The sequence below is a fragment of the Festucalex cinctus genome, chromosome 1, assembly GCF_051991245.1.
Source record: "Festucalex cinctus isolate MCC-2025b chromosome 1, RoL_Fcin_1.0, whole genome shotgun sequence".
Classification (NCBI taxonomy): Eukaryota; Metazoa; Chordata; class Actinopteri; order Syngnathiformes; family Syngnathidae; genus Festucalex; species Festucalex cinctus.
In genome coordinates this window covers 16,204,108-16,217,227 of record NC_135411.1, presented here as the reverse complement: position 1 = coordinate 16,217,227, position 13,120 = coordinate 16,204,108, and the positions used below count along the sequence as shown (strand labels likewise).

At 39.2% G+C, this 13,120-nt stretch overlaps 1 protein-coding gene across 1 annotated transcript in view; it reads right to left on the bottom strand.

The window, feature by feature from the left end:
- agap3 (ArfGAP with GTPase domain, ankyrin repeat and PH domain 3) overlaps window positions 1-9,084 on the bottom strand; it is a 208,439-nt gene extending 199,355 nt beyond the window's left edge. Inside the window, exon 1 of the mRNA XM_077519531.1 lies at window positions 8,184-9,084. Coding sequence (XP_077375657.1) covers window positions 8,184-8,541 — 358 coding nt within the window. The 5' untranslated portion in view covers window positions 8,542-9,084. The remainder of the gene's footprint in view (window positions 1-8,183) is intronic.
- Between the last annotated feature and the right edge of the window lie 4,036 nt (window positions 9,085-13,120).

The following is a 13,120-nucleotide window of genomic DNA, read 5'->3' as shown; positions in this document are numbered from 1 at the left end:
GAAAATACTAATCAGTAAGCTTGTAGAGTGTAAGATTTATATGAAAATGTATTATTTATTTATCTGAAATTTCAGTCTTATAGAGGTTGTAATCTGTTTCATGTTTAAACAGCATTAAAATAAAATATTAAGGCTTAATGTTCCGTTCATATAACATTCTTCCATGCTTAAGGTGTGAATCCTAAAAAAAAAAAAAAAAAAAAAAAAAAAAAATCGATTTTGCCTATTATTGAATCGATTCGAGAATCGCGCGATGTAGTATCGCGATATATCGCCGAATCGATTTTTTTTTTTTAACACCCCTAGTTGTTTGACTAACTGTAAAAATCCGTCTGGTTTGCATGCTAGTTACAGGCAAAAGCAATAGCATATGTTGTTTGTTTTCACCGTGTAAAGGAAGCATTTTCATTGAGTTGAGTTGAGTTGAGTTGAGTGTTGCATTGTGGAAATATCAGAAACGCCCGCATGTTCAGAATTGTCAATAAAGAGCGTTTATACTGTTTTAGCGACACCAGCTAGCCAACCGCAGCTGTGGATCTGGCCACAACATCGTCACATGCGCCTGAAGGTTTAGTGAGGCAGGTGTGATGACATCGTCAACAAATAAAGCAAAGGTGAAAAACATGTGATACCTGCTCGCTCACTCCCTACTGTGAAAAACCATGTAAACCTAGTGAGCAAAATGTCCTATCTAGAACATAAGGCATCTCATAACAAAATACAAATTGGAACATTTGACGTCTCAATGTGCGTGTCTCGTTTAAGTCAGTCTAATAAAGACACAGAAACAGCTAAGATTTGGACAACTTTTGTACATTTTTTTTTTAATACATTTTGTCAAGCGTGTTACCCAACGAGTATTCATGACAGCGTTATTTTAGAACTCTTGCTCCCAGCGATGCAGATTGCATTTTTGGCCACTTACGCAAGCAACTTTGATTAGCTGTGAAAGCACTGAATCATCTTGGACCACTTAATACTCCCACACTGTAGTTTAGCGCTGCCATTTTGCCCACTTCTCGACCTGGTCATTCTGGCATATTATGCTGAATTATGATATGAGCTTGTGTAATTTGCAAGAGCTTGATCACATACAAGGAAAAAAAGAGAGAGAGTGAGGACATTACATTGTCGGTACTTGCCATTTGGAAATGTAACAAGCATGCAGAATACTAATAATGACTATAAAGGGGGAGCAAACAGTGTGTCGCCAAATGAACCGAAGGTCTTATTGACAAACAAAACCGCAGGGAGACCTTAGTAAGACAGGAATTCATTTTGTAAAGGCTGCAATTTCTATTCACTCTTCCGTCTGTGTTTGCAACTAAATGCATGATCCACTGGTTGGTTCCTTAGCAACAGACTCCGAAATGATGCGAGACTGAAGGGGGAAAAAAAGAGATTTGGCGCAGTTCTTCTTGTCCAGGTGAAGGCAAGTCAGACGTTCCTTGCCGCTCGTCGCAAGCTCTCGGGGTTGCGGCGCCCGTCTCATTTAGATGTGGGGGGAAAAAAAGCAATCGTGCAAAGCTAATGCTGGGTGCACAAAACTACCTGTTAATCCTGTCGGCGTGTGCCTCTGTGAGTGGTGAGGAATATCAATTAAGTATTTTCTGCAGATAGGCGACGGAGGTGAGGAAGTAAGTGGTTGAAGTCATCTTTCGGCCATTTTAAAGGATAGATTTAGCATTTTGTATTTACCTGTTGCTGCTACAATTTGTGCATCAACTGCCTCCAGTTACGTTGAGTGCGCGACAATGACGTCATTCAGCGACGTTAAAACATGCAGCACTTAAAATGCACGGAGCGAGTACCATTTTGCTTTAAGCCAAAAAAAAAAAAAAACAGCAGCAGTGCAGACAAAAATGAAGACACAGGTCTATGAAAAACTATCTTGCGCACTACTAAAGGTCTGAGGATTGTTTAAAAGACATCATTAAGATGCGATTTCCACAAATAGTAGAATAACATCATCGAATGTTACAATTCTTACCGAGTGAAACTGAAATACAGCAAATAGAAGACCATCTTTAATACCATGCAGTAGGGCTGGGTATTGCCGTCAACCTCACGATACAATATGTATCGCGATACATGGGACACGATACATATGTATCCCAATACTTGATCTTCAAGGCGATACGTATCCCGAGATTTCACATTCATTTACTTGCATTTTATAATAATAGTCATATGTATACCTAAAGGATATGTTGATTATGCTGGATGACAAAAATGTTTTTGTTAGCAGCTCTTCTGGTTTACCACCAAGCGGCATGCCTGGTCTAAATATGTACGCAGTGCAGAGCAAGGAGTAGTTTTCACAGACACACCGGGAAAATTTATTAATAGGCATGAGCCGATATGAGCAAAAATATCAAAGTATTATAATTACAGTTCTAAAATGTTCTTATTTGAAATATTTTGGGAAATAAAGCTGCATTTTTTTTTCATGAACACATTCTATTTTTCGTTTTTTAAACAAAATATAGGAAAACTGGTACATTAAGACACATGTGCCACGTTAAGTTTATAAGTAAATAAATGTTAATATTCTTCTTCTGCTTTAATTTTTCTTAGCAAGACACAGTGTCTAATCACTGGTGAGCTATTTTTGCATTAATTGAAGGCAATTAACTTCAAAGATGCTGCTGGTTTTTATTTTTTAGGTACAATGCAAGCTGCAAAGGCAAAGGTTAACTGTCTATTTAAAGTTAACGAGCAATATCGATTCTGATGCCTGTGTATCAATACGTGTATTGTCATGAGGCCTGCAACGATATATTGCCGTATCGATTTTTTGAGCACACCCCTACCATGCAGGGTATTCTGTTCCAACATACAGTAAGACTCCACACTTGTGGATATTATACACACTTCGATTAATCTGAGAGGTTGTTATGTGCTGCTGTTTTGGCTAGCAACAAAGTTCAAGTGGGTTCAGAATAAGATAAAAGCATCAATGAACTAAGATATTTACAGTTTCCTCCCAGATGGAAGTTTTATTTGTCTAAAGTGGACGATGCACGATGACTTAATTAGGGCACGGCTTATGTGAAATCTAACAGCTAGCAATAACCTTATTGTTATTTAAAAGGTTGAACGGATGAGCTGGGGTGCGCTGTGGAATACTCGCCTGTCAATCAAAGGGCTAGTGCCCTGACAAGAAAGTAAATGCCGAGCCAGCGTTTTCCTTAAAGACGCGGGGAAGTGATTGTTGCCGGCGTTCAGCATATCCCGTGAGTCTCAGCTATCGGCATGCTGTCTTGTCAGGAGCTCACAGTCGTAATTCAACGCAAACAAAATAGCAAAGCTGAGCAACTTTGTTCACAATTCCACTGTAAACCGTTGCATATGCGGCTGTATTTTCGGATTTCACGTCAGGGTTAGCAAAATTTACAGCAGGACCCAAAATGGTTGAAGCTAGTGTATTGATCATCACACAGGCAGACTATTTCTCTGTTGGAGTGCATTTATGATTAGGGCTGCACAATATTGGAAAAACATGCAATATGCGATATACTTGCTTAACATAGCGATATCGATATTATTGCGATATTTAACATGTACCTAAAGAAATTACATTTTTGTAACCTAATGAAAGAAAAACATTTTTCATGTGGCAAAATAAGCAACCTTAATGTAATCTTAGTTAATTAATTGTAATTATGTCTTGATAATTTTCAACTATTGAATGGCGATGCACATTTTAGTTAGCATCTGACTGGTCAAATTCATATAAAAAGCATAAAATTCCATATAAAACTTATTGCGTGCCTTTGCGATATGCATATTGCAAGGGCCAATATCGCGATATCAATATTTTTTCGATATATTGTGCAGCCCTATTTATGATTGTTGTGTACATTTCATTATGATGATATTTAATAGGGGTGTTAAAAAAAATCGATTCGGCGATATATCGCGATACTCCATCGCGCGATTCTCGAATCGATTCAATAAAAAAAAAAAAAAACGTTTTTTTTTTCTTTAAGAGCTCAGAATTGTTCATTCGGTAGTCTTACCGATTCAACGTCTTATCATCATTGCCTTTTTTTTTTGTTTTTTGTTTTTTTGTGTGTGTGTGAATTGATTTTTAAACTTCCATTTTTAATGGAAAAATATTCAACAAAACGTCTGACTTCGGGTTCGGATTCACACCTTGAGCATGGAAGAATGTTATATGAACGGAACATTAAGCCTTAATATTTTATTTTAATGCCGTTCAAACATGAAACAAATTACAACCTCTATAAGACTGAAATTTCAGATAAAAAAATAATACATTTTCATATAAATCTTACACTCTACAAGCTTACTGATTAGTATTTTCTAAATTTGAATGGAAAAAATCGCAACAATCGCGTTATAAATTCGTATCGGGATTAATCGGTATCGAATCGAATCGTGACCTGTGAATCGTGATACGAATCGAATCGTCAGGTACTAGGCAATTCACACCCCTAATATTTAAGGTACTGGATTTTAGTGCTGCCTATGTTGTCATCTGTGAGGGAAAATAGTGTGTTGCGGTCTCAAATTCAAGAGCCCGAAATATGGATTTTACATGAAAAAAAAATATTTGTAAGCAAATTGGCTGAAAAATTAAATAAAAATAAAATTCAAACCACAGTTTCTGTTATTTTGGGCCACTGGGAGGAAAGTAGGGCTGGGGAATCTTAAGACTTTCTCACGATTCGATTTGATTACGATTTTTGGGTCTACGATTCGATTCAGAATCGATTTTCGATTCAAACGATTTTCTATTCAAAATGATTTGACCCACTGCAGGTCGGAACTGATGACCACTTAAAAGACATTCTGAAATTTGGCTGATAGTCAGGGAGGGTTTGACGCAGAAATTTTGAACACATTTTGTTAAGATTTTCAGAATGTACTTACCGGTAATATTATTTTTTTAATCCGAGGTTATTTATAGATTATTCGGCCACGGACATACTGGTCCGGACCGCTTTAGATCAAATTTGGGTGAAAGTAGCCCTTGAATTGATATGAGCTTGACACTCCTGACATACATGTTGTTAGATGAACAATTAGACGCCATATTGCTATTGGGGAAAATGTCGCTATTTACACAATGGCTCTCCCCATTGTTTCTGTGTAAAATTTGAGTAATTCATGTTTTTTTTTTAAAGTTAATTTGAAAGCAGTCCGTGTTACTGCCAAATGACAGACAAAAGGCTTGCCAAAAATACAAGTGCCTTTTTTTTTTTTTACTTTGTTTCCAGTGAGGTGAGCCGACCCAAATGATCCTTGGGTATTGGTGACAGCGACCCTCCCTGGAGTTTCTCCTTGGTTTGCTCTGCAATTAATTACACAGAAACTTTTTGGCGTCTTATAAAGGGGACACATCATGGGAATGTGACATTTTAATTGCTTGCTAATACAAATGACTGGGTCTCTGGAGTGCCTGCCCCCCCATCAAGTGTCAAATTACACAACCAAGTAAATCTTTTATGAACTGTCTATTTCCCAAAATGTTTCTGAGACAGCTGCCTCCATGACTGAATTGGTGCTTTTAGGGTCTTTACTCAGGGCTCCCACTTCCACAGAGAGCTCACCTGGTCGCAACCCCCTGGCTACTTCCCTGGTCGTCATGGTAACGTCGGGCAAGGGTTAGCGGTGGATCGTTTGCATGGGACAGACCCCTTAAAAATGGGCAGAGCTAGGTTTGGATATTTTTGAAGGGGAAAAAAAAAGCATTTCGCATTCATCTTAGTAGACACGCCAATAATCAAGACCAATTTGAGCATTCCGATTAAAGTCAGCAAAGGCTTGATTATTGGATGTCTGAAAGATTAGCTTAAGTGATTTTCCTGTGGCGTGCAGGTGCATTAAAGGGGGAATTTTTTTCATACTCTGAAATCAGTTGGGGCCAACAATCAAATGTTCAACCTGACTAATTTACCTGTTGTGTTTACGATTGTCAGACATCTGGTTTGGGGGTGGTGACTCATGATTATTGGCTGAGATCTTGTGTCAGCTTGAGTAGCACACACTTTAAGAACAGTAAACACTAGGGTTGGGTAATGCCGCCAACCTCACGATACGATACGTATCACGATACAGGGGTCACGATACGATACGTATTGCGATACATATGTATCCCGATACTTGATCTTCAAGGCGATACGTATCCCGATATATTACATTCATTTTCTTGCATTTTATAAAAACAGTCATATGTGTACGTAAAGGATATGTTTGTTATGCTGACTGCCAAAAATATTTTTGTTAGCAGCTCTTCTGGTTTACCACCTAGCGGCATGCCTGGTCTAAATGTGTACGCAAGGCAGAGCAAGGAGCAGCTTTCACAGACACACCGGGAACATTTATTAATATGCATGAGCCAATATGAGGAAAAATATCAAAGTATTAAAATTACAGCTCTAAAATGTGCTTATTTGAAATATTTCGGGAAATAAAAACAGAATTTTTTTTCATGTAACACATTCTATTTCGTTTTTAAACAAAATATACGAAAATTGGTACATTAAGAAACGTGCCATGTTAAGTTTATAAGTAAATAAATGTTATTCTTCCTCTGTTTTCATTTTTCTTAGCAAGACACAGCGTCCAATCACTGGTGAGCTAATTTTGCATTAATTGAAGGCAATTAACTTCAAAGAAGCTGCTGGTTTTTATTTTTTTAGGTACAATGCAAGCTGCAAAGGCAAACGTTAACTGCCTATTTAAAGTAAACGAGCAATATCGATTCTGACGCCTGCGTATCGATACGCGTATTGTAATGAGCCCCGCAACGATATATTGCCGTATCGATTTTGAGCACACCGCGAGTAAACACACACTTGCCCATTTTTTCTCACGAGCTGTCTCACATTTCTTAAATTGTTTTAGACGTTAGGAATCGGTATGCACGTTCCCTGTTTAACACTGCGTATCGCGTACTTCTATCAAACCTCCAATCTTTTGATTTGGGTCAGAACCTAACACAATTTATATACTACAAGCAAGATAAAGCATCTAAATCATCCCAATGACATTAGAACTCTCTCCATTAGGGGTGTGAATTGCCTAGTACCTGACGATTCGATCCGTATCACGATTCATAGGTCACGATTCGATTTGATACCGATTAATCCCGATATGAATTTACAATTCGACTGTTGCGATTTTTTTACTCAAATTTAGAAAATACCATTCAGTAAACTTGTACAATGTACACTGTAAGATTTGTATGAAAATGTATTATTTATTGATCTGAAACTTCACTTTTATAACTGAGCCACTGTATTTAACAAACAGGTTGTAACCTTTTTCATGTTAGAACAGCATTGAAATAAAATATTAAGGCTGAATGTTCCATTAATATAACATTCTTCCATGCTTAAGGTATGAAAGTTAGACGTTTTGTTGAATATTTTTCCATCAAAAATGGATGTTATAAAATCGATTCGGCTGCCTATTGAATCGATTCGAGAATTGCGTGCTGTACTATCGCGATATATTGCCGAATCGATTTTTTTTAACACCCCTACTCTCCATTATGGTTCTGCTCTCTGCTTCTCCAGGAGTTACGCCAATCAGCGTGTAAGCACCCCATTAGTTTCACGTGACATGCACTTTTTCACATGGCAGCCCGCTTCTCCGACAAGCGTCCAAATTGAAGACACAAAGTGTGGATGGATGTCACACTGTGTAGAAGATACTGAGATTTAAACAGCAGGGGTGTATTTTAAAGCCTGATTTAAACAACAATCTTGAGTGTACTTCGATTTAAATGGGGTTGCTGCAGTACACGGTGAGCACAAGGAATCAACACAGACTCAAAACTGTCATTGTTGACACTGTAGTGCAGTAATTTCCTCTCTAATCAGTCGTGAAGATCACCAGGACTGCTGGGAGAAATTGTCTAATTAGCCCCAAATATTATGTATTTATTGTCATTAATTATGAAATTGTTCATCTATCTACGCCAGTGACGTATCATGACAACAGAACAAATAAATGATCTTCGACATAAGATATTCACATACTTTTTGACACACTTTTGTGCAGTGGTGTGCCGTGACTTTTCCCCCCAACTTGGCTGACTAAAGGTTGGGAAACCGTCCTGTAAGTGGGCCCAATGTTTGTTGGCTCACTTGAATGAATGAGACTGTTAGCCACTTCCACCCCCCCAGAAGTGAAAGCAGCTCACTCACCTTCAATGGAGATCACATGCTCTCGGATCTGGTTCTGCAGGGCCAGGTCGTCGATGCGCTCGATCAGGTCGTAGATGGCGTAGATGTTCGGGTGGACCGACTCGAACCGGTGAATCTCCGCCCGGATGGCGGCCGAGTTGGACAGCACGAACTGCGAGCCGGCCGACCCGGACTGCGCCGCTTGGCCGGACACCGTGCCCGACCCGAACTGGCCGGCACCGGAACTCGCGGACGAGCCGGATCCGAACTGCGACGGGATGGACTGGGGCACCGGGGCCGGTATGGTGCCCGGGGTGGGCATGGCTGGCTGGGACTGCGGCGAGATACCGGACACGGGGACGCTGGATTGGAAATTCATCTTTTTGCGTGTGTGTGTCGAACTGAGACTTTGTTGGGTGTTTGTTGTTGTTGTTGTTAGCAAGGTAGCAACACAAACGTGTCCACCAGAATATGCTGCTCACGAACAAAAGAAGTCCGCGCGAATTGTGCCGCTGCTGCTGCTGCTGCCGCTGCTGCTGCTGTTGGCAACGGTCACAAGCATCAATAGTTGCTCGCCGATTGCAACAAAACGCCACTCTTCTTGCTCATATTCAAACTTGGCCGTGGCGCATATTCCCTTCTTCGTCTTCTTTGGCCGCCGCGTTCTTTTCCCCCCCAACAATGCCGCCTACCACGTTAGACCGACGCTCTTCGGCGAGCTACACCGGGCTGGTTGGCTGGCTCGGGCCGACGCAGGAGACAATGGGCTCGGCTTGTGCACGGCGGCGCCCCGGTCCGCTGCCTTCGATGGTCGCCTTCAATTGGGAAGCTAATGTTGAGTCGGTCCTCCTCTGGTCAAACTAGTGCTGCTGCTCCCTCCTCCGCATGCTCAAAACGTCAGCCATCACGTAATTGTACTTGAGATGGGGGAGGGTGTGATTGGATTCGGGTGGGTGGGAGTTGGGAGGAGGGAAAGGAGGAGGAGGAGGAGGAATGGGGGGGGTGAAAGTCGCAACACCCACCATGATAACCTACCTGGCGGTTATGTAAGTGCAAAGCTACTGCAAAATGTTAATGTACATACTGCAACAACACATTACCTCAATATTTACTTATTTATTTGACTATTAAAAAAAATACATAAGTAGCCAACAATCATTAGATTTAATAATACCCCCCAATTGGAAAACCAGTGCTTAGTCTTTGTCACTAGATTTCATGCAAAGACGTGCAAAGAGGCTGGGAGTAGCCTTGAGATCACTACATTGTCAAAACTGACGCTTAAAAACACAAATGCGAATAAATTAGCTGAATTTGATCATTTTCCAAGTCAGCATAGGCCCGATTGTCAGACGTCAGAATATCATGATCAGTTATCTTGTGGTGTTGTGTGTGTTAATAGTGACATATATTTTTTTGCCGTCCAAGATCTGCTCAGAAAACAGTCAGGGCTGCAAATCGTATGATGCCTGTTCAACATATAAAGCTGTGTTTTCACATACCGGTAATCAACCACATTTAAGCATTTCACTTACTTCTGATTCTCAGATTTCTGTAAAACATTATGCGGATAAATTATGATATTGTGTGTTAACTTTTAAAGTAATTTTAACTTTCCTGCCCAATCTGCTTTTCAGGGCCGACAATCAAACCTGTTCAAGGCACACGTACCGATAATCAGACCATTTATCCTAAATGATTATCTTCTGGTTTTAAGAGTTACCTTTATTTATAATTCCTGATCTGCTCACAAAACGGGTCGCAAATCACAAACATTAAACCTGTTCTAAATTTAAAACAACGTACAGCTATACAGACCGATTTGCTCAGAAAATAACTAAACATGTTGTGCTGAACATGAGTCTCCTTGCCTCAGATGTCTATTGTAGTGCCAGAACTGACCTGTGAGTGGCAGCATGGTTCCCACGGGGCATTCAGACTGATGGCAAATACAAAGAAGAAGACTACATAGTGCATAAGTGATGGTAATAGAATATAGTACTGGCTAGTACACCAGTACTAGTACTAGTCGTAGAAGAAGAAATAGAAGAAGCTAGGCCAACATTCGTTAGCGAAGTTTTGTCTTTGACAATTATGGTGAATGACTTATGACAGTTTCTCCCAACTATTGTTCCATGGAAGCGCTTATAAATAAAGATGACTTGACTTGACTTGACTTGACTTGACTTGACTTGACTTGGCTTGGCTTGACTTGACTTGGTACCATACATTGAGGGGGGAGAGATAAAAATATTATTATTATTATTAGTATTATTATTATTATTATTAGTAGTAGTAGTAGGAGGAGGAGGAGGAGGAGGAGGAGGAGGAGGAGGAGGAGGAGTATCGTGGAGCATATACAGCCCGATGTGGAATAAATACTAGCACCCGAGCCCTTCACTTGTTGATTAGGTCCTGATCAGAACTTGGCGATGAGTTTCTGATCAGGGATACCTGTACATGTGTGCCCAGTGATTGGCAGTCAACCAGTCCAGACTGTATCCCGCCTCTTCCCCAAAGTTACCTGAGGCTCCAGCTCAGTCCGAGGAACCTAGTGAGGACAATACATTTTGCTAGACTATAGGTGAAGATCCTCAAAACAGTCACATTTTAGCGAGACAAAAATCAGGTGTGTAAAGTTTGCTATGACTCTTGTTCCTTGTTACATTTCGCCAAAATTTATTTAAAACGCATAGAGGCATCTGTTGTTGTACATACTCTGCAAAAATAGCTGACTATTGCCGGCGCGTCAAACATGAGCTCGAGACAAACATAATTGAATTACTCAAAAGCTATTCAGAAATAGATGAGGTATTAAAGTCTCATGTATTCAACGAGAGTTTGCTTTACAGTTGCATAGACTATGAATACAAGATAAATATACAGTCAGTGTAATGGTTTGAAGGACTTTTTTTTCCCTGTTACATAAGATACCAATACTATCTGAGACAATCACATTTTTTCTACACAATAGACCACTTGTAGAACACAGTGAATGCTCATGATGTTGCTTTTTTTTTTTTTTCCGGTCGTTTGCTGTCCTCTGCTGGCCAAAGGTGGACATTCTCAAAACGCTTTGGATTTACAAAAGTAATTTCAAAATTGTTTACAAAATGATGCCGGCTTACGGAGGAGCTCGAAAACACAAGTTCAGTTGTGCTGAAATATCACTTTAGTGTGTAGCACAGTGCACTAGTGGTTTGCATGTCTTAATGTTTGGGGTTTGAATCCTTTTGCTTATTGGGGGGTTTTCTAGAGTTTCTTTGCACACAAAAACATGTGTGATATGTAAATGGTAGACTAATTGAATTTGTCTGTATATGTTAATGCATGTGTTGTTTGTCAATTCAATCTGTATTCTAATCAGGTTTCATGTTCAGTGGTCGAAATAAATACATAATGCAATCAAGAATTCCGAATGTGACATATGATCATGTTGGCACAATCATCATGAGCCTTTCTTTTCAACCAAGTAACACTCACAGCATTGCCCGCAGGGCAACCTTATTTAGGGCAAATGGCTGACTGCATATGTTGGGTTCATGCAGGCTTCAACAAATATATAATATGCGTGGCTGTGAACCTTGCTGACATGGAAGGACAAAATCTCAAGAAGCAAATAAGAAATGCATTACATTTCAACAACCAATTATATTTCAATCTCTTTTGGTGATTATGTCAAGGGTGTATTTATTATAGATGCAGACTTCAGTTAAATTAATTTAAAAGAATACTTGACTCATTTAGCCATTTTCAGCAGTAAGAAGTTAATATTTTGTCGATAATGTGATAACTTCATTACATTTCATGTTCAATTAATACATTTAAAAACACATTTTGCCACCTTCTGTCGACTGAAAATGTTATCCCGTGCACAGGTAACGACCAATCATGGCTCAGTTTGCGCACGTCACATGACCAAACCCAGAAAACAGGTGAGCCGAGATTGGTCATTGCCTGAGTTCTGAGCACCTGTGATGTAATTTTCAGTCTGCTTTTAACTCTTTGACTGCCAGGCGTTATAAAAACAAACCAAAAAAATCCACAGTGCCAGCCGCTTTTGAGCATTTTAACTCATCTTTCAAGACAAAAAGATTATTGTTTGCCTTTACTACATATACAATGTGGCTACGAAATGAAAGATCGCATTCCATTCATTGGAATTTTACTAATCATCATGAAACGTCTTTGGCAGTCAAAGAGTTTTAAAGATTGTCCATGAAAAAAAATGCAAGTAATGACGTTATCAAATTAATTACAGTATAGTCAAAGTGTTAACTGCTTACTGCTGAAAATGGCTAAATAATCAATCAAGTATCCTTTTAAATTTAATGGATGATTGGTTGCTATAGCATGCATCGTTCATATATTTCTATCTATCTATCTATCTATCTATCTATCTATCTATCTATCTATCTATCTATCTATCTATCTATCTATCTATCTATCTATCTATCTATCTATCTATCTATCTATCTATCTATCTATCTATCTATCTGACTGACTAAGTATCATTTTCAGTTGAAAAAAAAGCAAAACAAAACGATGTGTTAAAATTGCTACAGTTGTTTCATCATTAAATAATCAAAATGAACGCGTACACAGTTTCTGCATGCCACTGTAACCACACCCCTCCTCATGTTGCAGCAAAACACTTGAAGCGCCCCCTTTTATTTTCCCACAATGCACCTGCAAAAAGCCAATGACGTAGTCATATGCTCATGGGCACTTTTCTCGAGATCAGACTTTCTGACCATAGTCAGCATAGTGTAATAATAATAATTAAAAAAAGTATGTTGTATTCATTTTAATAAAATCAAATCAAAAGTCACATTTGATCTTCAGCCACAAAAATCTCTCCCCATTTCCTTTGGTTTAGGAATACTTGATTACAAATACATGTTTAAATGTTCACCTTCAAGAGCATATCCGTACTAATTTATGATATGTAAAAAACT